This window comes from Ictalurus punctatus, chromosome 23, assembly GCF_001660625.3.
Source record: "Ictalurus punctatus breed USDA103 chromosome 23, Coco_2.0, whole genome shotgun sequence".
Classification (NCBI taxonomy): Eukaryota; Metazoa; Chordata; class Actinopteri; order Siluriformes; family Ictaluridae; genus Ictalurus; species Ictalurus punctatus.
In genome coordinates this window covers 5,190,978-5,217,259 of record NC_030438.2, presented here as the reverse complement: position 1 = coordinate 5,217,259, position 26,282 = coordinate 5,190,978, and the positions used below count along the sequence as shown (strand labels likewise).

The 26,282-nt window shown below is 38.2% G+C and overlaps 1 protein-coding gene across 4 annotated transcripts; it reads right to left on the bottom strand.

Annotated features, from left to right (window-relative positions):
• Positions 1–12,998: 12,998 nt before the first annotated feature.
• On the bottom strand, positions 12,999–26,180 carry qtrt2 (queuine tRNA-ribosyltransferase accessory subunit 2). 4 transcript variants are annotated; one of them, XM_017453463.3, is made up of 9 exons: positions 26,092–26,180; positions 24,553–24,779; positions 24,402–24,457; positions 21,484–21,560; positions 21,076–21,285; positions 19,514–19,713; positions 17,941–18,110; positions 14,922–15,027; positions 12,999–14,136 (listed from the first exon to the last, which is right to left on the bottom strand). In XM_017453463.3, the coding sequence occupies exons 1-9, from the start codon at positions 26,167–26,169 to the stop codon at positions 13,914–13,916; spliced, it is 1,347 nt and encodes a 448-aa protein (XP_017308952.3). In that variant the 5' UTR covers positions 26,170–26,180; the 3' UTR covers positions 12,999–13,913. The 4 variants fall into 4 exon arrangements, with proteins under 4 accessions (XP_017308952.3, XP_017308951.2, XP_053530906.1 ...); XM_017453462.3 differs by having other exon boundaries at positions 24,553–24,803; positions 26,092–26,161; XM_053674931.1 differs by lacking the exon at positions 26,092–26,180 and adding an exon at positions 24,916–26,083 and having other exon boundaries at positions 24,553–24,803.
• Between the last annotated feature and the right edge of the window lie 102 nt (positions 26,181–26,282).

The window sequence follows — 26,282 nt, the reverse complement described above, 5'->3', positions numbered from 1 at the left end:
ATAAAAAAATATATATAACACACACTGTTCTTATTGGTCAATGGAAAACCTTTATATATTAATTTCTATGAAACCTAAACCACTAAACCTATTTCTTTATTGTTCTTATCAAGGTGGAGTGAGCATCATTGCTGGGTTTTGGTCCTGGGTTCGATTCCTGAGCTTCGGTTACTGTCTATGTGTATATTTTGTGCATTTTCTTTGTGTGGGTTTTCCCCGGGTTCTCCGGTTTCCACTCACTTCCCAAAGATATGCTGGTAGGTGTATTTGTGACTAAATTGCCCCTAAATGTAAAAGAGTGTGTGCATGGTGCCCTGCCATGGACTGGCATCCCATCCAGTGTAATATACCTCATGCAAGTATACCAGTATTCCCAGGATCCATGGGGTAAACTCACTTATGTATTCATCTGTAGGGAAAATGGGAAAATTTTGACATCCATATTAACCTCCTCATGACATTTATGTTTCACCAAAACAGTCTGGAAATGACTGGATAAATAAAGAGATCCTTGGGAAAGTCTGCATTTCCAAGCCTGTGTACTAATTGGGCCGTAGGGATTCAGTGTCAGTTATTAAACACCAGGAGGTGCTTTAATAAGAAAAAATACGATTCTACATAGAATAGTTAAAGCTACAAGAAACCGGAAAGGGCAAAAAGACGAAAGTAGTTTGTTTTTTTTTTAAACGAAACAAAACATTGCAATATGAGTGTACTTCATTACAATATGAGTGTACTTCATAAAAGAGAGAAAGAGAGAGGGGGGTGTGAGAGAGAATCCCTATAGTCATCGATTGAGCTTTGTACTCGCATGATTACAATGAATGCTTGATGCAATCAAGAGCAGCAGGCCCCTTGAGACAATTAGTAAGCTTAATATTGGATTATTGGCAGCTTGTTGACGTGTTTTTACTGTTTACACACACTAACGGACAAAACATGACTGCGCTTGAACTGCTTTCATACATGGTTGATTGGTATGTCATTCAAAATGCATGATTCTGCTGTAATGAGTGTGTGGCTTCATTATTCAGCGTGAACCCTGAAGGTGTGCGTGTTTGTATTGAAGTGCTAAACGATGAGCTGCGAGACACTAAAGTGTGAAAAACCCTACCTGCATTAATCAGCCCGTATTGGCTGCAGCAGCATGTGGATGTGGTGTAACAGCAGATATATATGGAAATTTCTCCTTCGGTTTGAATGTCTGCGGCCTCTTATAACCCAAGAGACACATATTCACCTCCAAAGTCACTTCAGCACAATTCTTAATTCCCTGCTGTGCGTAAACCCTCTGGATTTGGTGTGATAAGGAATAGAGGGCAGCAGGTCGAAGCTATGCGTGACTAACATACAGAAAATCCAAAACAATGCATTTAAAATAACATGGGAGCAGGTGCTAATCAGGGAAAAAAGTATTTTGGTGCTTCTTTGGACCCAAGGTTCAGTGTGAAATCAAAAGAAGTGGTTGCTAAAAGGAACAGAAAGCGAGATTAAAATGTTCCTATGGTTCAACATACAATACACTTGAATAAAAAATATATATTTAACACTGGTGGGGTGGGTAATCACAATGGTAGCATAAAGTGCCATTCGTTAGTTTCTACATTATTGTAAGGCCATGAGTCTGTGACAACAAAACCTGTTTTTCAGTACACTCTTTTTACTGTTGTGATTTATAAAAATGTAAAGAAAACAGAATAGTGGATGACACCATAAATTACACAACTATTCATTCTTTATCTCCCTTCCTTTTAATCTTCCTTTCTTTACCTCATTCCCTGTGTAACAGTCAAAGAAGAAACTATCTTTATGTCATCTGATGTTTATGCTGGACCCTGCTTGGACCCAATCCAATACCACAGAAGCAACATTTTGCTTCTTTATAGAAATAAATTTGCAACTCTCATGGCAAAAGGTCTCAAGTCCGAGTCGAGTCTCAGGGCAACAAGTCTCAAGTCCAAGTCAAGTCTCAGGGCAACAGATGTCAAGTCCAAGTCGAGTCTCAATGCAGTAATTCTCAAGTCCTAGTCGAGTCTCAGGGCAACAGGTCTCAAGTCCAAGTCGAGTCTCAGGGCAACAGGTCTCAAGTCCAATTTGAGTCTCAGTGCAACAAGTCTCAAGTCCAAGTCGAGTCTCAGTGCAACAAGTCTCAAGTTCAAGTCGAGTCTCAGGGCAACAGGTCTCAAGTTCAATTTGAGTCTCATGGCAACAGGTCTCAAGTCCCAGTCAAGTCTCAGTGCAACAGGTCTCAAGTCCAAGTCGATTCTCAGGGCACAGGTGTCAAGTCTAAGTCGAGTCTCAGGGCAACAAGTCTGAAGTACAAGTTGAGTCATAGCCCCCTTTCCATCAAGCCAAGTCCAAAGTCGCTAAGCTACTATTCTGGTCATGTCCTAAATGAGGTTGTGGGGTGGGTTTAAGGGTACTACCCTAATAAATTACCTTAATGAATTGCAGTAGGGAATGCCATAGTGGCACAGCTAGTAGTAATGATGTCTCCAAGCCCAAAATTCTAGAGGTTATCATGAACACCTTTGTCCTGTGAAAGTTCTCCTATTTGTGGTGTATTCTGTATTCCTGCTTTGTTCCCAGTGTTTCCAAGATAAGTTCTGGATCCACCACGACTCTGACAATGATAAGGCATTAATAAAGTATTCAAATGCTGCAGGTAGTTTAGCAAATATATACAAATCTAAATCAAAGTCCAAATCACATAACATCTTCTCTGCAAAGAGATTCGGATGTGAGATGTGAAAAGTTTAAAAACAAGGTCATTCCATTGGTGATAGCACCACCCGGTGAGAGCAAAGTGCACCTGTATGGCAGCTACACCAATTAAAAATAGCCAATGAGTGTATTTATATTTACATGCAAGTCACATCAATCAGACAGAATTCTGATTTGTCATATTATCATTTTGCTTTTTTTTGACCAAGGAGTCTATAAAACATTTATCAGCTTAGTGACTTACACTAGTATATCTGGGACAGATGTTTTAGCTTTCTAGCTGCTACAAGTAGGACATAAAGGGAATAAAGGCTGTTTGATGAGGGACAATTGAATGTATGATACTTCATGGTGTACTAGAAGGACACTACCCAACAGATGCTTTGTCCTTTGTTTGAAAAACAATCCTCATTCTGTTAGGGTGACGTATCCCTCCATTCTCCCTATATAGGACACTTATTAGTATGCTCTCTTCCCGCAACAGATAGACAGAAAATAGAAACCACTGGCATGTATGAGAAAGGGGATGGACATGAATTTCAAGTCAAATTTATGGGTTATACTGTGTGCTCATTTGTTTCACAATATATTCATTTTTTGGTACCAGAGTGATTACAATATAAACAGACACAAAGGTATCATAACGATTTATAATAATTATTTCCCATTTTTCATCATTTATATTATGGAAGGTTTCACTGAACTACAAAGACTGTTTTAGCATTTGAAACCGCTGAAAACATTAGGAGATAAGGAGAAAATCATTATCTTCAGCATGCCAACACTACACAGCCACTATTTATCACCATATCAGTGCTCTGATTCAGCAGAAGTGAGACACTGAGGAAGATCAATGGTTGTTATTTCTAACCTCATTGAGTCTCACTTTTCATCCTGTCACACTTTCTGACCGACGTCAGCATCGGTATATTTATCTCCTTAGTGCAATGGTAATGACACTGCCAGGGTGACTGCTGCAGAAAGCAAGAGTGCTAAGCAAAACCTTTATTGTCAGGGTCTAGTGAAACTGGTGATATTCTCTATATGTGAATATCTTCGAGAGTAGACAGAGCTCTTAGTGAGCTCTTAGATTCATCACATCTTTCAGCATCTCGACATCCAAAAACCCTGCTGGAATCAGAGGAAATGTTCTGCTAAAAATGAAACAAGGGGAAATATTCTAAAAGCAGTTCCTGAGTGGCTATGAGTCGCTCTGGAACTCCTGTAATAGTAATTCACAGTCGGCGTCAAACTGGAAGCATTTTTCAAACATACACATCCAGGGACAAATTAGAACCTAAGCATGAACAAAAAATAAATGAAAAAACCCATGCATACGAGTTTTTAAGTAGTGATGGTGGTCTACACTTTTCTTGCTTTTCTCTTCAAAAACTCATCCACCAAGTATTTAAAGTCCAGCTCCAATGCAGCGGTCAGAAGCAACTGCATGTTGAGAGTTCTTTGGCCCAATTGAATTCAGAGTTGGGAAAGTTAACCGTTATCTAGCTCCAGCTGAAAATACTTTGGATCTAAATGAATAGTCATAGTTACAAATTCAGACCACACACCAATAATATTTCAGAATTTATTTCAGATTCGATGACTTCAACAAGTTTGTGTCCTTGAGCTATCTAGCTTGCTACCATTGGCTGCAAAAACAGATTTTTTCCCCAAATTTTACATTCAACAGCAGATAAAGACTTATCCAGTTTTGTAGAAAAGCTTTTAGAAATAATTCATTCAAAGGTTTTTTGGGTTTAAAAAAAAAAACACAAAAAAACATTAACTGCATATAATTCATCGTTTTCAGAGGGACCTACTTTTTTGATATTGCTGATTTGTAAAAACATAAGCAATGAGAATTATTTTGGTAAGACTTTATTGCTCATTATTAATTTTAACTTAAATTTATTGTTAACATGGAACAGTTAATTTCTGAATTGATGCTATAAACAGTTACTGATGGAACTCAACATAGACTTAGACTTCCATTTTAGGCAAGTAAATTTTATGTTCTCATTACAGGAAAATATGTTGAAATGATTATTCATGGTAATGACACATTGTGCTACAGATGCAATGGATAGAGAATAGGCCAAAAAATGGTGGTATTACCCTTTAAAATTTCTATTACTGTTGTTCTCGGGTAATCAATAATACTTTCGTCAGAGCTGGGGAGTTGCTGATTGGGAGATCTATGCATTGTAAATAAATCATGTCCACACCAATCCCTGGGCAAATGTGATGTGATGATATACAGTATTTATTACTAGTAGGTCAATACTTTTATTTAAACATTTAACAAATTGATTTTCTGTTTGCATGTTCTTCCTCCAGGTAATCCAGTTTCCTCCCCCAGTCCAAAGATATGCACTGTAGGCTTGATTGGCATTTCCAATTGTCTGTAGTGCGTGGATGTGTGTGTGATTGTGCCCTGTGATGGGTAGGCATCCCGCCCAGGGGGTCATGCAAACATAGTTCCCTGGGATAGGCTCCAGGCTCCCCTGTGTAGGATTACCGGTACAGAATATGGATGGATGGATTCTCTGGTATTGTATATCTCTTTATTCATGCACTTTCATGCCTCTCAATCCTAGCAAAGGAGGTGTAGCTCTGTGTTTGTCAGTCCCAGTGAAAGAGATATTGTTTCTTTTTTATCAGTTCTCACAATACTGAATCACAATGCAGTATAAAAGAACAACTCTAAATTTGATCATATTAATTCAGTGGCTATTATAAATCTACTATAAATCATACACTGGATTGTTAATTACATAACAAGATACACATCATATTCTCTCAAAGGAGAGATAAACAACCCTGACCTGTGAGATACAGTCCCCTCTGTAACTATTGGGACGGCAAGAGTCAATTCATTTGTTTGTGCCATACACTAAAGATATTTGGGTTTGAGGTAAAAAAATAGATATGAGATGAGAATTTAGGATTTTCAGCTATTTACATCTAGATGTGTTAAACATAAAATGTAGAACAGTTTGTATCAGACCACTCAGTTTTTAGACTTGTGTGCCTGTTCATTCAGCCATAACCATAATATCTCTCTCTCTCTCTCTCTCTCTCTCTCTCTCTCTCTCTCGAGCAGACTGTACGTAATGGAATTTCTTAACATTAAGGAAAAGCTGCATTAATCCTCTGTAATTGTTTTCCTACCTGGTGAATTGTATGTAATGGAGGCCAGAAGCTTGGGGAGAACCAAACTGATGGAACCATAGACAGAGAAGGTGGACTTCATGGATGAAAAAGATCAATTAATTTATTAATCTATAACAAATCACATTGACACACTTCTCTTAACATACTGATTTGGACCAACTGGTGGACATTAATTTAGCATTACTTCAGCTAAGAATGACCTTTTTTTTGATCCTAAGTATTAAATTGTCATTGACTAACAAAAGGTAGATTATTGTATATGACATTTTTACAAATCATGAACAAACTATTTACTAAAAATAAATTCCATCTTTAGGTAGAATCAGTTCTCCTTTACAATTCAGAGATTCTACATTCAGTGTTATGTTAAAGCAGATAAATAATAATAGAGTAAATCAAATGAGACAAAGCAATGCTGTTCTGTAAATCATCTAGGGAAAAAAATAATTAAGATTTAATTAAGGCTTCATGATACAACAAGTTAGAACAGCTGGATATCTGGAGTAAGAACTGGTCAGAATCACCACGTAGTTGGAGCCTTTCCCGGGAATACAAGTCAAGTCAAGTGGGTTTTTATTGTCATTCTTCTATGTCGTTTGTATACACTGGAACGAAATGACGTATCTTCAGGACCATGGTGCAACACAGAACAGTACGCAAGACTACATAACGTGCAAATACATAGGACAGTAAATACACAGAACATGGACTGTATACTTGGCACAAGGCAGGGATACACCCTGGATAAGATGCCAAACCTAAGAAGTGGTGGATAGGTTCATTATAAGTCTTGGGGGAAAAATATGGCCTAGGAAAACCCATCACATGGTCAAATTGTGATATTTTCAACTAGTTGTGAAAATATTAAGGTTTTCGTAAAGGTACAGTGCATTTAGAAAGCATTCAGCCCACTTCATTTTTCACATTTTATTATGTTGCAGCCTTAAGCTAAAATGCTTTCCTTTTTTTTTAGTTGTTGTTGTTTTTTTTGTTACATCAATCTACACTCCATACCCCATAAAGACAAAGCAAAAACCAGATTTTTGATAACCTTTGCTATGACACTTGAAATTTAGCTCAGGTGCATCGCATTTCTCTGGATCATCTTTGAGATGTTTCTACAGTTCGATTGGAGTCCACCTGTGGCAAATTCAATTGAAATGCATATCAGAGCAAAAGCCTTGACATGAGGTCAAAGGAACTGCCTGCAGAGCTCAGACACAGAATTGTATTGAGGCACAGTTCTGGGAAATGCTCTCACAGTGGCCTCTATCATTCTTAAATGAAAGAAGTTTGGAACAACCAGGACTCTTACTAGAGCTGGCTGCCTGCACAGTACCATCCCAATGATGAAGCATGGTGTTGGTAAGACCAGCAGCAGGCAGGGAACTGGGGCACTGGTCAGGGTACAAGGAAAGCTGAACGCAGCAAAATACAGAGATATCCTTAATCAATCCCTGTTCTCGCGCACTCAGGACCCAAGACCAGGCAGAAGGTTCACCTTCCATCAGGACAATGACCCTAAGCACACAGCCAAGACAACGCAACATTTCTGGAGAGACTTGAAAATGGCTGTCCACAGACGGTCCCCATCCAACAAGTCAGAGCTTGAGAGGATCTGCAGAGAAGAATGACAGAAAATCCCCAAATCCTGGTGTGCAAAGCTTGTCGTATAATAACCAAAAATACTAGAGGCTCTAATCGCTGCCAAAGGTGCTTCAGCTAAGTAGTAAGACAGGGATCTGAATACTTATGTCAATGTCAATGTTATATTTCATGTTTGTTTTTTTGTTTTTTTTTTATGAATTTGCAATGTTAGGACACATTTGGTTTTTGCTGTCATTATGGGGTATGGAATGTAGATTGATGTAAAAAAAAAAAAAAAAAAAGATTAAAAATAATAATAATAATAATAATAATAATTCAAGCATTTTAGCATAAGCCTGCAACCTAACAAAATATGAAAATAATGAAGAGGTCTGAATGCATTGTACTTCTAATAGATGGGTTAAAATCCATAAGATTCTGGGGGGAACATTAATCAGAGTAATTGCTTTTTTTGTAATAAAAATTTTTCCATGAACAAAAACATCAGACTGAGAGTCAGACTCAATCATAGAATATAGTACTCTCAAGAAAACACATTTCGGTCTAAGGATCTGGTTAATAATAACCATGTTTCCATCCACCTATTTTTATGCGCATTTTGGAATATCACATAAAAAAAACCCGCTGGATGGAAACGCCAAGATGCCCAAAATTCTAAAAATGCGCATAGAAAACTTATGCGTTCAATTGCGCATAGAAAACTTATGCGTTCAATTGAGTCAGATAAATTCTTTATCTGATAAGAAGACATGAGCATACATTACGATGGAAACATTTAGGAAATTGCAGGAATGTTACAGAACATGTTAAAAAAAAAAAAGCTTGAATCTTTTTTCTAAGCGTGTGGATTGAATAGATAGCAGTTCATTGACTCTCTCTTTCCTTCTTTAGATTGCACGAATGATTACAGGTTGAGACGAGAAATGAAAATGATCCACGTCGTCACCCTCCGAACCCTGTTCATGTTATAAATACGAATGAAGAATAGCTCTGAAGACGTCAAACTGAAGTGTAATTGGTGTGCTCAGATCTTTGTGTTAACCAGAGTGAGTGTACTATAACTTTTATATAACCATAAATTTTATATTATAAATTTTCTCTGCACACACACACATATACACACACATACACATGTCCTGCTTTCGAAACACAGTGCATCCAATAATTGCATTACTATGCACATCAAGACAAGCAATCCAATCATTGTATTCTCTAACATGTAAACACGCGCACACACACACACAAACACACACACACACACAGGCTGGTTAGGGATTCACACAGCTGTGCGGTACATCCACCCAGAATCTGCACACACTCTTTCGGAGACACTCATACATGCTTGATGAGTCTCCCCTCCTCATCAGTCAGTGTAATGGGAAAGGTGGCGCGAGGCGACGGGCAGTCGAGAGCTTGTTCACACACTCACTTATCACACTGGATTTCAATCATCGCACCATCTAGCCCTGTTACAGCCCAGCATACCAATACCTTAGCCATTTCAAAAGCATTTAAGTTGCTCACAGCCGAAAGGTCAAATCAGGACCTGCACTTCTTCTTGCTTATAGACCAATAAATATTAAACCTCTTAGTGAATACACTTCACAAAAACTGCTCTTCCCTAAACATCACATTGAACCAAGAGGCAAATTTGACACCATTTGGATTCTATTTGATAAACTTATACTAATAATACCACAGGCTTATGGTCTCTCATCTGGAGGGGCAGTGGAGGCTTGGCGGTTAAGGCTCTGGGTTACTGATCGGAAGGTCGGGGGGTTCAAGCCACAGCACTGCCAAGCTGCCACTGTTGGACCCTTGAGCAAGACCCATAACCCTCTCTGCTCCAGGGGTGCCATATCATGTCTGACCCTGTGCTTTGACCCCAGCATCCTGACATGCTGGGGAATGCAAAGAAAAGAATTTCACTGTGCTGTAATGTGTATGTGACTAATAAAGACTCATTATCATTCTCATTTTATGCGACCTCAACATTATGCTTCATTTCCAGGCTACACACACTTTCGTTGCACTTCTTTCTCTCCAGTTCAGTGGCAGATTGAAGGAGATGAGGAGGATGACGGAAGTGGACTTATATATTTTTATTCCAACCATATTGGAAAATCATCCCATTATACATCTCTGGTGCTGCCATTACAGATTTCCCGACTTTAAGGGATGATACATGGGTTCATCTGAAGTTTCTCTCGTCTGCAGTTCAGTCTCCGACTTTCAAACTTCGTTGAGATAAGTATGAGCTCCTCAGGCTAGAAGGGATAAAGCTGCTGGCTCTGAGTCACCTCATGTGTATTAAATCCTGCAAATGTTGTTTTTATCGTTCCTAGTCCATATTCGGATTTAACAAATGATGGTCCTTGAGGAGATTATATAATTCTGAAGCTGTTCTCATTTATCTCCACTTTGATGACCAGGTCAGTGCAGACAAAGGAAGGATGGTCCCAATGAAGAGGTTTTAAATAAATTATCAGAGGTCTAGTTTTTCATTTCCAGATGGAATTGTAGTCAAGAATGCCTCCAGGCAAACATGGCAGAATATCTTGCCGAACACCCAGTTCAAGATGCTGCGGTTCTACAACACTAAATGGTAAACGAGCTACTGCAGGCAGGACCAATCTATTTACCTATCGATCGATCTATCTGTCTATATCACATTTCATTTTTAAAAACATTATAGCAATTCTCTCTGGCAGTGATATTAATTACAGTGCAGTTAGAAGGTATTCAGACCCCTTCACTTTGTTTTTGAATTGTCGAAATATATATTTTTTAATGATTTATTTAATCTTATGTTTATGTTTTTATTTTCTCCATTTTACTTATAAAAAATAATTCATGCTGTTTTACGTATCCAGACTAGTTATTCAGTAGTTTGTTAAATCACCTTGGTAGTTCTTATGGCAGTTTTCTTGGTTCTTCTTGAGTTTGAGTCTACATTTGGATCCATTTCTCTCTGTAGAACTCTTCAGTCTCTTTGAGTGAGTCACTATACTGCTATTTTAAGGTTTCTCCAGAGATAATGAATCAAGTTTAAGGCCAGGTTCTGTCTGGGCCACTCAAGGACATTCACGGACCTGTCCTAAATGCAATCATTTCCACTTTGGACATCACGATTTGAGATTTTCAGCGCTTTGGAGCAGGTTTTCCTCAAGGGTGTTGCTGTACCTTCGATTCTGACAAGCCTCCAAGCCTGACAAATCCCTGCTGCTGAAAAACATCCGCAGGATGATGCTGCCACCACCAAGCTTCATCATAGAGAAAGAACCCATAAAAATATTTTTTACAGTGTCAACCTAATTTTTCAAAGAACCATGACAGTTTTTATCTAGGAGTGTACGTATGTCATTTGGGAATAAGCATGACTTCATATAAATATAAAGGACCTTTATTTCCATAAGTCTTATGCACACATTAAAAACCAACAATGTTTAGGTGTTCCACCTTGGTGTTGGTGGAATTCATGGCAAGGTAAGGCAGTTCTTTTTTTTTTTTTGACACAGTTAGGTAAATAAAAAGGTGTTGTTTACAGCACAACACACTAGGCACAGCCAAAAAGTCCCAAATGGGGAACTTTCAAGCCTTTTGACTTTTTCCTAGCTGTTTATTTTATGCACCACTATGATTTATGACACAGCACAAAGTCACCTACAAAGTCACGCTCCATTACACTGACTTTACTTAACTTTCCAGACTTAAACAGAGTCCACGCGCCATTCATCACCACTAGCAGGATGTAACTGCAATCAATTTGAAGCTAAAAGATAGCACATGACAGCAGATTTCAGAGAAGGTCACATACCCTCTTCGACCCATCAGCGCACAGCAGCCGGCATCACTGACCTTTACTTCAACCCTGTCTGACCTCACAAGCCTCTGGGGGTAAAAAAAACCCAAAAAACAACAAAATAATGAAGTGAAGGTAAGTAGAACAGTAGCCAAGGTAACCTGGATATGTTGTTTACCTCTAGTTCAAATCAGGACATTGGAACTTTTTCCCCAATAGACGATATTAAGGCATCTGGAATTTACCCAGGAGCAACCAGGGAGAAGATTTATGTCTTATATTTCATCCAGATACTTAAGTTGGCACATTTTTTAATTCATGACAGCACGGGCCTTGATTAAATACTGATGCGTGGTTTGCCATAAGCAAAAAGAATTTGAGGAAGCTTTAACAGAAATATAATTTAACATGACAGCAACATCAAAATATTAGTTTGCTAATTATAGACCAAGCCATCCGGTAACATGATTGGGGGAAAAAAAGAAAATCGAGTGAGAAGAGTGAGAACGCAATCTGTGCATCCTTGTCGAAGGTCAGATTGAGACATGACATAGATAACCACTAATGCCGCACCTAAAGATTTTAATAATAATAATAATAAAAACTTTTTTAAAAATATAACATTAGACTAGTGTGGGATCAGTATGAGAAGTAAGAGAATTGGGGTTAAATACTATAGCAAACAGAAGTTGACTAACAGGAGAAACCTACATTCATTCATTGGGTTATGCATTCATCCAAACCTGTGAGAAGACTACACCATTTACCATCATGTAACCTACTGTTATCCATGAGGGTAGGAAGACTTCTCTAGAAGTTTTGGAGTTAAGCAGTGTGATGATTTTGAGTCGTCAGATAATCCAGTATTCAATATGTAACCTCATAATGGATTATTACTTACACACATAAAAAAGCTTATTTTACTTTAAAATGTACATACCACTGTCGCAGGTCTGCGTCACAAGACGAATTATTGTGCAAAAGACAAGTTTCACACAAGGAAAGAATGCTCTTTTGATGTATTAATGGAGGTATACTGACTTATTTCTGTATCGACAAATCAGTCTTTACATCTCTCCATATTAAGCTTGAAGAGTGTGTAGTTGGGAAGCGTCTAGGCTGCAAAAATGCATCCAGCACAGCACAGCGAAACTTTTAATGATCTGGCCTGGACTCTCGCTGCCAAGTTAATTGGCTGAAAAGATCAGGCTGTGATAGTCACTCAGTGCCTTTTAAATAGAAACACCGCCTGCTGTCATTTTGTACAAGCATGTCACGTGTGTGTGTGTATACATACATACATACATACATACACATATACATATACATATATATATATATATACATACATATATATATATATATATATACATACATACATATATATATATATATATCACACCCATACCCGTTAGTCATGTTAATCATGTGACTCTACAGACATCAAACGAAGCTAATATGCCTTCTCTGAGACCATCTAGATCGCACACACAAATCACTACAAAGAACTCTTCCACGTCCATTCACAAGACAGGTGTCATGAGATAACTAAATGTAAGCGCTGTATGCGCAAGAGCGTTCATGTTTGACCGCCTTAACGGAGTTCTTTTTCAAACAGAAATCTCCTAGAACCCACTGCTTATTTAACAGTTAAAAATAAATGCATTTAGAAGAACGACTGACAAGCAGAAAAAATAGCTACCTTCTTTATAGAATAATAAACTGTTCAATGTTTATGCCCAGTAAATTAATACAATTGTTTAGAAACAACTACCAATCCTTATTTAGAATACCAGGATTCATGAATATACAAATATTATTAATAAATAGTAAAACACGTTTATTAACTAAAAATTCAGCCATAAATGACATGTTCACAGCACAGCTGATTCACATTTAGCCATGCCCACAAAACAAAATGGTGAGAATTACCTACCTAAGGATCTTCCAATAACGCAGCTCAGCCACTGCAGTGAGTCAGCTACCACAAACACACACTAATGCACCCTCTGGTTATAGGGTGCCATTACTTTTGTCCTAATTGAATGGCTAGGCTTATTTGTCGTTGGTTATGGAACTGTTTTGTCAAGAATAGAAAACAACAAAGACAAATCTTCATAAAATTGAAATAGCTAAGCAATTAAACTTAACATATATATATATATATAAAAAGCTGCAGTAACTCTGCCATTTATACAATTTAAAACTGATTAAGGTCAACATTAGTGAGTTTCCTCATACATAAATGTACACAAATTCAGGAGCTCTCATAGGATACAAACTTGTTTTGAAATAACTGGAATTTCTTGAAATACCTGGAATTTCACAATTTTCACAACATATTTTGTGTAAATTCTACTGAGAATGATTGATGAATAAATTTCTTCATATCCAGCTTGTGTGAAAATATTACTACGTTAACAGGAGTGATGTTTAAAATGGTGGACTTCCTACTTTCAACTGGATTGCTGTCTTTTTCAGATTTCTGAAGAAAGAAAAGAAAAAAAAAGCACCCAAATTGATGTTGTGCACTTTAACACTATACTTCTTGCTCCTGTCAACATTCTGTGATTGCATTTATTCCATGTTCTCTAGTCCACACTGGTCACTGTAACACTTTGCTCTTCAAGTCCTTTAGCCGGTCATTGGCCACAGCTTCCCTCAGGGCATGGAAGAATCCCAGGTAGTGAGCTGTGTTGTGTAACATCAGTAATACCCCTGCCAGCAGCTCATTGGTCACCAGCAGATGATGGATGTAAGCTCTTTTATGGTTCTTACAGCAGTAACAGCTACACCCATCCACCAGTGGACGGAAATCATCCCGGTACCTGGAAAACACAGCATTGAATTTCTCAAGGTGGAATAGCTACAGTCATATTGATCCTAATGAATCCCACCCTCATTTTGTACAAGGTCTCAGTATTTTGTTAGTTCAAATCAGGGTCTTTATATGAGCCCTTGGAGAGTTGAAGAATATTTAATAAAAAGGTAGCATATGGCACAGTGATGGCAGAATGGCACACCTTGCATCTCAAAAACAGAAACCTGGATATTACGCAAACAATAATGTACTGTAGTTAAATATGTGTGCAGGGACGCTTCCTGCTGTTTTAGACAATTTTGTTGTAAATGATACAAACTAGGTGTGTGTTTATCAAGAAATTGTATTTGGCTACGAGACAGACTTCCATTACTTAGCTAATAAAACCAAACTCAAACACCAAACATGTCTTGGCTGATCAGTTATTCCTGGGGTAAAGGGAAATTGAGCAAATTTGATATTATATGCAACCATTCCTTTAATAATTTGTCCCTTTAGTGTACGTGCTTCACAAGGTATTGCAGGACTGAGTGCTCCAGGAACACTGATGTTGCAAAAGCCTCTTTATTTACCCGTTAATCTGATCTCACTCAACAATTGAAAGACGTGCCGTGGAAACAGCACAGTGACCAGTAAGCTTGGTATGAATGAGAGGAAATAATTCTTCCACCCATCTACCGTTTTTATCAAGATGATCAGATTAGAGAGAGTCACTGTTACTAGAATGAGGTCTTTGTGGACATAATAAGATAGTAGGAGAGAACACTGAAAAGACAATTATCCCTCATATACCTTGTGTCCCTCAGGTTCATCTCAAATCGGCTCATATTTTCAGGGCTGTCTTCGCCATTTTCCTTTAGTACTTCAACAGCAGGCTCCACTCCATTCGATTCCAAAACTGTCTCGCACACAGACATACAGAGATTTAAAATAAATTCAACCTTATTCAATATAGGCCTTATCCAGCCTTTTTTTCTCCAAACTAGTGTCTTATAATCTTTGAGGGTCCTAGCATGAACACGCTCTCACGCACGCTCTCACGCACGCTCTCACGCACGCTCTCACGCACACACAAAGACAGTCAGGCAGACAGACAGACGCACAGACACGCACTCAACTACAAAAAAACCATGCAGCTAGAATTGCTATTTGGTCATAGGCTTTAATATTTAATGCCACCAGAGAGACAAAACCACTCGGGAAAGGTAAAGGCCCAACTCCAGCATCCCTGCTTTATTACCTCCAAAAATGAGTGTAAAAACATACAGACCAAGCGAACGGTAAGACAATTACAGAACTGAGCCATAAAACACAAGGGATTGAGAAGTGAGGAAGAAAGTTTAGCTCTAAGTTCAGATGGAAACGTGTCTTGCAGCCTAAAATGGTAGTACACCAGAGAGGATCATCCTGGAGTTTAACCCTCCTGTAGAGCATGCTAATGTGCTCGGAAGAAATCTAAAGAAATCCCAGGGGCAGCGCTGAACGGCCAACCGCTCTGATTTTCATTACTCTCATCACTTGTAATCGATTCATGCTGCATAACAGCACCTCTATACACATCATGGAGCCTAATTATGCTATTCTGGGGGTGAGATGTCTTTCCCCTTACAGACATCTGTGTTATGAACTACTTGTGGTCAGAAGGCTTACAGAATAAATTGGCACTTCTGTCCTGCTCAGGAGGCAGACTGACATCAGGCACTACAGCTCAGCTACAACTTCATTATTTTATTTTACTGAGCTACACAAGCAGATCCTCACACATTTGCATATAAAGTAAGTGAACTGTTCAGACCTTCAAGATTAGTGGTCGTCGCTTTAACTCATAGATGCATAAAACATTAGTTACACAGTACTCAATTCTCACGAGCCAAATTATTAAACATCAAAACAGGACTGTTTAATAAATAATTAGCAATCTGACCACATTACAATAAAGCATGGCATCCTCATTATCCCCAGTATTTGTTGGAATTCCTAGCAACAAAGATCATGTCACATTTATCACTAGGACTTAGAAATCCACACAGAAATCCTGTCCAGTTAGCTCATAGTATCCAATTAGCTAATTATAGAAGTAAAGGTTACAAAAATTATGACACTGACAAGATCCTCTCAGAAATCCTGTCATGTAATAAGATTAGGTTAGCTGGCTTGCAATAAAAAAGTGAATATTATAAACATTGACAAATATATGGCTTTAAAAACCTCTCAGAAATCATGTCATCTTCGTTCTTATTAGCCACCTAGCTGACATTAGTGTTTTATAAAAATGTATAACTACAATTTGTTAATCTTCTCAGACATCATGTCATGTTAGCTCTTATTAGCTAACTAGCTAATGTTAGATGTAATTACAACTTTAAAATCCTCTCAGGAATCCTGTCAGGTTAGATCATATTAGCCAATAAAAGAAATCAAATAGAAATAAGGGTTTCAAAAATGTATGGCTATGATCAGAAATTTTCTCAGAAATCCTGCCTTGTTAGCGTATGTTAGCTAGCTGGCTAGCATTAGCAGTGAAGATTTGCATTAAGCAGAAGAAACCATTTACAAAAATTTCTTAGAAATACTCACAAAAAAAGAGAGAAAAACTCTATCAGGTTACTATATATCAACCAATGATATCTAGCTAATGTTAGAAGTAAATATTATAAAAATGACAACAACTAAAAATCTTCTCAGAAATGCTGTCAAGTTAGCATAGGTTAGCTAAGTGTCTGGAATCAGCTGTGAACATTATAAAAATTAATCAATATGGCTCATACATCCTGTCAGGTTTGCTCATATTAGGCAAGTAGCAAATGTTATGAGTAATAATAAAAATATATGACTTATTAATTGAAAAAAATTGTGAACATTAATGAATATGAATTCCACACATGGATAGATGAGTCAGTATTTTTAATATATAAACTCAAACTGACAATAGTCTCAGATAAAGCCGGCAGAGTTAATCAAGTAGGTGAATAGTTTATATCCCGGCGGGTGAGAAGGCAGAACATTTGTCTATTAAAATCAGATTTAATTCATTAACCTCTCTGATTGTTCAGCCGCGAAGTAGCAGAGATACATGGATAGCAAGTTAATCAGCTGTCCGTTTCTCATTTATCCGTTAATCTGGCTGTTATTATTACTCCAAGCCTGCTTTGGGAAGACCTTATCTCCCTAACTCCAGCCATTGATGGAACCAGGAATTAGGTTTAGTGGGGATGAGGACATATACTAAATACAATCACGGTGTGATCTGTACAAATAAACTGATGAGTGTGATGCGCTCATGCATTTTGGGTGGATGAAAGAAAGTAGCGAATGTGATGATTACACAAATGTGTTATTTGAATAATTTAAGGCAGGATCTACCAATCAATCAAGAACATTGCCATAAAAGATCCATGACAGTTGCATGATAAAAAGAACATGCTAGTAACAGGGAAAATTAAATTTTATCTTAAAAAAGACACAAGAAAACCCCAGATCTACCGATCTTTTTCTCCAATATTTTTATTGGATTTCACCTCAATATCACTGCTCAGAGTATAGTTAGCTGTCTAGTGGCTTTCAAACAGAAATGGGAAAAAAAATAACTGATGAATCCTATTTCTCACCATAGCAGCTAGACATTAGAGCACTATTACTTGCCACCATTGGAAAGAATACAATGAGAGAGAGAGCACGAGAGAGAAATCTGCACCATTTCTCTTGCCATTACTCATCTAATTTACTTGACATCTCAGTTTAAAATAAAAATAAAAAAAGAACATGGTCTAGGATTGAGAGTGTGGACTGGGGAGTGCAGACAGTGGCCCACCTGTAGGGGGAGATGTACCTGCAGTCTCTGGGTCAGGTGTAGCGGTGTAGTCGAAGCACAGGGCGCAGCCTCTCTCAGTCACCTGAAAGGGGAAGAAGCCCTCAAACAGGTCCACTCCAGCTTCCACATAAGCTATGACCTCATCTGGATGCCCCACGCCTCTCAATAACCTGACACACACCCAGAACAAATACTTCAGAACAAAGTGACCGTGAACGTTGAGACAGTCTTTTTAACGTTTAAGTTTACAGTAGTTAAAGGCCCGGAGTCCTGAATTTCCTACAAGATTGGGCAAAGTCAAATAAAATAAATAAAACTCAACTCCACATTCAGCCGAGGGAAATCAAAGTTATCAATACAAGCTGCAATTTTGCCTTTTCCTGTTTTCGTGTACTTCAGTGTGCATCACGCAGCTTAATGAAAAAGTCTGGCTAACAAGACCCTGCAGTTTTCTGAAACATCTAGAGTTCAGTCAACTGGACTTTTGATGATGTTTTGATATTTTCTTACCATGCTCTGTGGCCAATATAAGGCCTGGATCAAGATGGCAAGAGAAAAAGAAAAAGATCCAAGTGACTATGAAAGAGGGCTCATTACTGAGGAGCGGAAGGCAGGAGCTTCAAAGCAAAAACTGCTCGACTTGCTCGTGTTTCAACAGGAACAGTGATTAAAAGTGACATCTGTGTTTAGAGTTGTGAAAAAGACATCAGTAAGGGTCGGAAGCACACAGTAACCGTGATGCTGATGTATAAGTGTCGTATTAGTATCACCTCCTCTTCAGGTGAAGGCTGCCATCAGACTGTCAACAAGAACAGTATCATCAAATACATAGGTTTGGCTCTCAGTCACTTTTTCTGCTTGACCACAAACATAAATAAATAAAAATAATTCAACACAAAGCTCTTGTGACTGATCACCTTGATCCTATGATGAAGCATTTCATTTTTGATGGGAGAGATTTAAATGTAATAAATCATTTAGTAAAACACATTAATAATAATAATAATAATAATAATAATGTGTATGTGACAGTAAGTAGTGTAAATATATTAAACATCAGCAGACGAGACAATAAAATGTCAATCTGACTGATTTCAGTTCATTTCTAAGAACAGCATTATGTTTTTGCTGCTTTGCTTTCCTCACCTCAATCGTTTCTGCTCTTATAATGAATACACAGATACAATAAACCGTGTATCAGTAAAGAATCTAATCATCACCCAGCTTTGGTACTAGATATTTCAAAAAGCTTCAAAAGCATCCATCATTCCATCTCCCTGCAAAGCCTTTTGGCTTATGACTGATTCCTGCATTCCATCATTAAAACCATGTGAACACACAAAGTTTGTTCCTAAAACTTTAATACTCCTCCTTAATCACTCCTACAGAAGCTGTTGGCTATTGAGGCATGTGGAGTGAGGAGATGTGAAGTGGCTGCAGAGAGTCTGAGGGTATCTAATCAGTGATGGGAGATGAGAAGCACAGAGCATAACAAGCACTCGCTTTCCCACTGAGAGGAACGCACACACATAAACCATGTGACACCAGAGCGAGGCTTTAGGCTGGGTTATACCTCGGTTTTTCCTGAGGCAGCTCTGCAGTCACTGCTGTGATCAGTTGCTCCCTGAGCTCCTGCTCCATGGAGGTGGACTGGAAGCCATCCAGGACGAATCCAGCCACAGGCCGTTTGGCTGTTTCGCGTGCTGACCTCAGCCTCTCCTCCAAGATGTCACCTCCCTCCACCACGCCGAATATCGCAGACCCTTTCAGTTCCTATTGGAAAAGCAATGCATAAAAAGCCATTGTTGTCAATGATGAATCAATTGAAGTTCATCAATCAATCAGTGTGTATATTGCTTAATCGTTTGACTTGTATATGGCAAAATCCTTAAGGATTTAAAGGAATACACCAGCCTACTTTCAACATAGACATCTTGATTTACCAATGGTGATGTGTATAGGTAGTCTAAGGGAAGGTGTTCAATTCTATAAAAATGTGTATTTCTGCAGAACACGTTCTTTAATTCTTCGGTCAAAGGCATCAATACGGATGAATTAAACCCCAAATCTGTATCTCATCTGTAAAGAAAGAAAACGACTTTTTCGGATGGGGCCAAGATACTTCGGAACCTTCTCGAAAATAATCGGTCGCTAGAATTTAAGTTGGGGAGTTAAACAAAATTCCATAAGAACATCTTTGGTAAGACTTTCTCTCTCGTGTTATTGTTCAAGTGTAAACGTTAGCTTTTCTATTTCTGCTACATAGCTGGGAATTTTAAAATGTTTATATGTTTAGCAACAACTTCCCCAAGACTTCCATGATAAGCGAGTTAAGGGAGTAAGGGAGTAAATAAGGACGTAAACAGGATTTCCGTACCTTTCTCAATAAAGGTACATCACACATACATTACTGAAGTGGTTGGGCGGGGAAATAATAATAATAATAATAATAATAATAATAATAATAATGATAACAACAACAATAATAATAATAAAAAGGCATGAGAACCCCTTTAAGGTTGATGATTGTACATTTTATTTTTAAAAGCACCATAACCTCACCTAAAAATGTTATCTAATGGCAATTCAAAATTAGGCGGCAAAATGTCTTTAAGAATAAGTGAACTCAAACCTGCCTTCAAATCGATGAGAGGTTTTGTATGCTTGATATTTACTAACCCTTTAGTAAGGCCACGTGTCAAATCCAGCTTGCAATGGCTTTTAAAAATTTGTATTTTTATGACAGGGACTGCAACATTCAAGACAAAGGATGGATTTTTTTCAGTTAAAATCGGCACAAGATTATATAATTAATAAAGGAAATGCTGCCTTGATCAGCAGGAAATGATGCAACAAATGCAGTGCAATAATGCTGCCCGGAGCAATAAAGAGCCCAGAGTTACGCAACTAATTCTGGTTGTGTTAATTAAACCAATTTAAACTCATTAACATTGTGCTGCAAGAAACAAAAATGTCGCTCAAAAAGAAATAAATAAATAAAATCACCATACTCGCATTAATTTGCTCAGTTATTATCGAAGAGGGGCAATTTGCTGCTGTGCACGAGTGTGAGAGAAAAATGAGTCTTTAAAATGTCTGTGGATTACCGGACTGCGCTGACGTCGTGTACTGTACCTGTGTTTTGTGGTGCAATTCGAGACACTCGTCCAGGTGCGAAAGAGTGCGCTCAACTGCTTTACGCACCCTCTTCCGCGATGTGTTGGCCTGCCATGTCTCTCCATCTGCCATGCTCTCATAGCAGTCTGGCCGGATGGCTGCCTGCATGGCCATAAACTTGGCCACTGACAGCTCTATTCTTCCTCCGCTGCCCCACACGGACACTGTCTGCAAAACCACCCATACACACACACACACACACACACACACACACACACACACACACACACACACACACACACACAAAACCATAAACGAATGGCTTGGCAGTGAAATTGAATGGAACATAAAAGTTTCCCATCGTTATAACTCAAACTAATCAAAACTGAGGTGACCGAGTTCCACTTTAATGGCACGCGCAGTGACCTTGTTGGTGACGTGGCCAGCGGGATGGGTCGTGGCAGGGTCATGGAGGGTGCAGAAGAGCAGCGTGTCGTGTAGACCTGATTAAATAAAGAATCATATCGAGAATTAGAATCTTCAGTCTGATGCCAGCTTATCTTCCATGTAGTTCAGCTGAATGGGGTGCAGTCTTTTCTGGCTTTCAATTAATTAGAGATCGGAGGCTGGCAACTACAGCACTGTGCAAAAGTCTAAGGCACATGAAAAGAAGTGCTGTAGAGCAAAGATGCCTTCAAAAATAATGAAATTAAATGTTTGTCCATTTAAGAAAATACTATAAAGAGCAGTAAACAGTAACAAATGAAACAAAGACAATATTTGGTGTGACGGACAATAAATAACTAATAATCGAAAAGTAGTCTCAGGGAGAATTAGTGCAGTTTTACAAGGAAATTAGCTGCAAGTTTTATTGAGCATTGTGCAGAACCAGCCACGGTTCTTCTGCAGACTTTGACTGTCGCACACGCTTCTTATTTTCGCAGCAAAATTCAGCAGCCTTCATTATGTTTTTGTTTGAAAAGTGTCCATTACTACTTAATATGCTGCGTTCTTTACTGACATACAAACATTTTTCTGGAACATTTCATTTTGTGCTGGAAAACTAATGTTTGGAAATCTAAAATGTTTTCGTACTGACTCGATAATGTAGAAGTCATAAAATAAAACTCTATAACGACGCTAGTATTTTTTTTTTTTTTTAAATAGTGCCTAAGACTTTTGCAAAAAAAAAAAAAAAAAAAAAAAAAAAAAAAGTGTTGTTTACTAAAAGTGCCTTTTCTGCCTCATCAACTTACAATTTTCTCTGAAACCACCCAGTAATCATTAACATTCATAAAGCAAACCCCAGTGTTCATTATTATTCATTAGCTTCCTGATCGCCTACTCAATAAATGGAAGACACTTTCTATCTCAATACAAGCAGTCGTCATCTTTGAAATCAGTCATTTATAACTTGGTGCAGTTTCAAATCCAAGAAGGCGGCTCATTTGTTAATTAATGGTACGAAACCAAGAGGAAAACCGGTTTTCTCAAAAGTGCCGTAAAAGGAACCATGCTTTTCTTTTAAACACGTCTGAGGAACAAATAGCTCATTTCTCCAGGGTCTTTTCACTCGTCATGTCGACTCGGAGAGACCTCGTTGCAGCATAGACACTGGGGTGAGGTTACCACTAGTAAGCGGAGCCATCAATGAATTGAATCTGATTAACCTCAAAAAAGATCCGCTGTTTCTGGAGGATTTTCTAGACACCTTCGTGTTTTCATCAAACTGCTGAAGCCATGGATGCTCCATGATCAGGAGAGTGGGACACAATGAATTTCCATAATATCAGATGTACCATGAAACACTGAAGGCCATCGTCAGCAAACGGAGAAAAACGACACCACCAAGAACAGGACGTCCCTCTAAAACTGACAAAAATACAAGATGAAAATAGATGAGGGAGGATGTCTAGAGACCTACGGCAACATTAAAGGACATGCAGGAATATCTACCAAGTACTGGACAACACTCATACTCTACACCTGTCTGTGCTGTGGGGTAGGGTGACTAGATGGAAGTCCTTTCTCACAAAAAAAAAAAAAAAAATCCATGCCCTCCTAAATCACCCCAAACCATGTGGTAAAATGGTCTGATGAAACCAAGGTAGAACTTTTTGAGGATAACTCTAAAATATATGCTTGGTGCAAAAACAAGACGGCTTATAACCCAAAGAACACCATACCCACAGTGAAGCATGGTGGTGGCAGCATCATGCAGTGAGGATGCTTCTTTTCAGCGGGAACTGGTGCTCTAGTCAACATGGACGGAATCACGGATAGTTCTGAATACCAGTCTATTTTGGTACAAACCTGCAGGCCTCTGTTAGAAAGCTGAAGATAAAGAAAAAATCTCACGTTCCAGCAGGATAATGACCCAAAGCACAAACCCAAGTCAACAAAGCACAGTAGATGGCTTTAGAAGATGATGATGATGAACAAGAACGATTTGAAATGGCCCACTTAGAACCCAGATCTTAATCCAATCAAAAACTTGTACAATTACTTGAAAAGCGCTGTGTACAGGAGATCCCCTTACAATTTTATAGATCTGCCAGTGTGCTGACTGTTATCCCAAAAGACAGAGCTGTATTACAAGCAAAACGTGAATGCGCAAGAGGTGTTTTATTATTAATGCAAGTTCTCCTTCAGATGAATTCACAGAGGAAAATGAATCCAATTGTGCGGGTGATGAGATGAATGTGATTGCGATCACACCAGTGTATTCTTGCATGACGAATCCAAACTGTTTGGCTCTCGATGTGTATGTGAGGTATATCCGAATGAAGGCTAAATCACTCTGAGTAAACCCCAAGACAACTGATGATGTAGAAATAAAGTGAAAGGTGTTGAACAGTATTCGGGAAAACGTCATTTATTATTCCATTTAATTCCCCACACAGGTGACTTGCTGCTACTTTAATTCCATTTCTCATGTCTGTGTAGCGGGTGTGTCAGGGCTCACTGGCCATCACTGGAAAGTCTGAAAGCCTTTGTCCCCATGGGTTTTGTACTCTCAGAAATACAAGGCACATTTGACAGAAACTTAATACGTTCTTTTGAATAATAGTTATAATATTGACACCATGGGCATAACATTGTTTTGAAAAGTGATGTGGACGAGATTAAAATGCTTTCCACATCATGTCGGTGAAATATACTAATGGTTTCTCAAAGCCGAGGTGTGATAGGCAGAAAGCCCAGATTTTGGCCAATTTGATATTGGTGGCTCAGAAATTCAGCCACAGTCGGAAAGGTTTTCCTGGACCGCCACATCAATTTTTAAATAGAGGTCATAATTACAACAGCGAAACATCAGTGTGATATTAGAGAACGTTACTAACCTGCAAACTTTCTTACACCATGTTTAAACTCCTCCAGGATTTCCTGGTGCTCTGCGCTGAATGAGAAAGCATCTTAGCACTAAGCACATTTCAAAAGTGATAAAGATCTGAGGTGCAGACACGTACAGCAAGAAGAACAGCAGATACTCACAGGCTCTCCAGTGTGACCTGTGTAACTGCAGGCAGGTTATGGAGTGTGTGAAGTGTGTCCTGGGTCAAATGGGGCACAGTGGCACAGCGGGTGTACAGGAGACAGCCTGGAACTTCCAGGGAGTGCTGCGAGGTTTGACCGATGCTGGTCAAAAGCCCCAGACGGCAACCTCGCACCACCTTCGACAACTCCAGCTTCATGGCCCCAGTGCAGTCGAGAGTGGTTAACTAAGTAAGTGCATCAAAGAGCAGCTGCATGAAATGTCAAGCAGAATGACAACAGATAATACAGTTAGTGTGGCACAAGGTCCCTTTCCAGAACCTTCACACTAACTGTTCCTCAATGGTGGAATGAACTTCCAACCTCAATCCGGACTGCAGAATCTCTCACCATCTTCAAAAAAACAGTTAAAGACCCACCTCTTCTGTGAACACCTAACCAACTCATAAAAAAAAAAAAAAATTGCACTTACACCTCTACTCTGTGCACTTTGCTTCTTCTGGAACTCAATTAATGGATCTTGTATGGTAGCATTACTTGCATTGTCCTCTGTTTGATATATCGCTTTGCTTGTATTTTTCTCATTTGTAAGTCGCATTGGATAAAAGCGTCTGCTATATGAATAAATGTAAATGTAATACACAACTTTAATACATAAACCATTCAAAAATTCCAATTTTATAGCACAAACAAGGAGTTGGTAATATAGTATCTAAATATTTGAATAATAATAAACGCAAAACTCATGAAAGAAAATGGCTTTTAGAAAAGAAATTGTTTGATAGTAATATGGGAGTAGCATTGCATCTGGTTACCTCACTGCTTTGCTTTTTTTTTTGACCTGTTGAAGTTGCTTATTCCAGCGTGATAACGAGAACAATATACGAATGCAAGACACGCTTCACCACTGGATTAATTAGATTAATATCCTGATACTCTTAGACTAGATTATGAACCTGGGATTGAAGTCTGAATTTGTACATCCCTAATGCACAAAACTGAATAATTTGGATTGTATTTTTAATTTTAAAAAACTCATAAAATGTTTTTAAAAAAATACACAAATGAATCTATTTGTTCTTCAAAAGTAAATATTTTCAAACAATATAATAAGAGCTTTATTTGCAGATTTCCTTTATGCCATTTTATTTCATTACAATGCTATTATATTTCAACTGAATACAGCTAATTTCTCCTAAATTTCTCAAGCTTTATTAGTTTAATAAATGTTGTGGTTAAGTGGTTTGTTCTTGCTGGTTGACTTGTTTTATAATCCAGAGAGAAATAAGTGTTAGCTGGTTAAGTTGAAATGTTTTTACATCCTCATTTTATTCCTCAATCCAAATATGTGATGCTATATCAATATATTTATGAAAAAAAGGTACCGGTACCACGTTAACTACAGATAACTAGCTAATGCTAACAAGGAGATGCATGCACACTACGACGGCTACGAGTGCTCCTAAAGTATATTAAAACAATTCGCATATATTTATTGAAATTATTATAAACAGAATCATGTGAACAACCCCTGCTTACCGGAATTGTGCAAGGCACGTGAACACAAGTACTACAAGTCGCAGAGTTAACAGCAAACCCGGATATGGAGTCGCACATTTGTTACGTCATCATAAATATGCCCTCTTCATGGTCCGCTAATTTAAGATATATGTTTATACATATATATATATATATATATATATATATATATATATATATATATATATATA

Coding starts and splice junctions, on each gene's coding strand:
- qtrt2 (XM_017453463.3), bottom strand. CDS start 26,169: ATGTGCGACTCCATATCCGGGTTTGCTGTTAACTCTGCGACTTGTAGT. Junction 21,286..21,483: donor CTGGCCACGTCACCAACAAG/GTCACTGCGCGT, acceptor GTGGTTTTGCAG/ACAGTGTCCGTGTGGGGCAG. Junction 15,028..17,940: donor AGGTACATCTCCCCCTACAG/GTGGGCCACTGT, acceptor TGTGCGAGACAG/TTTTGGAATCGAATGGAGTG.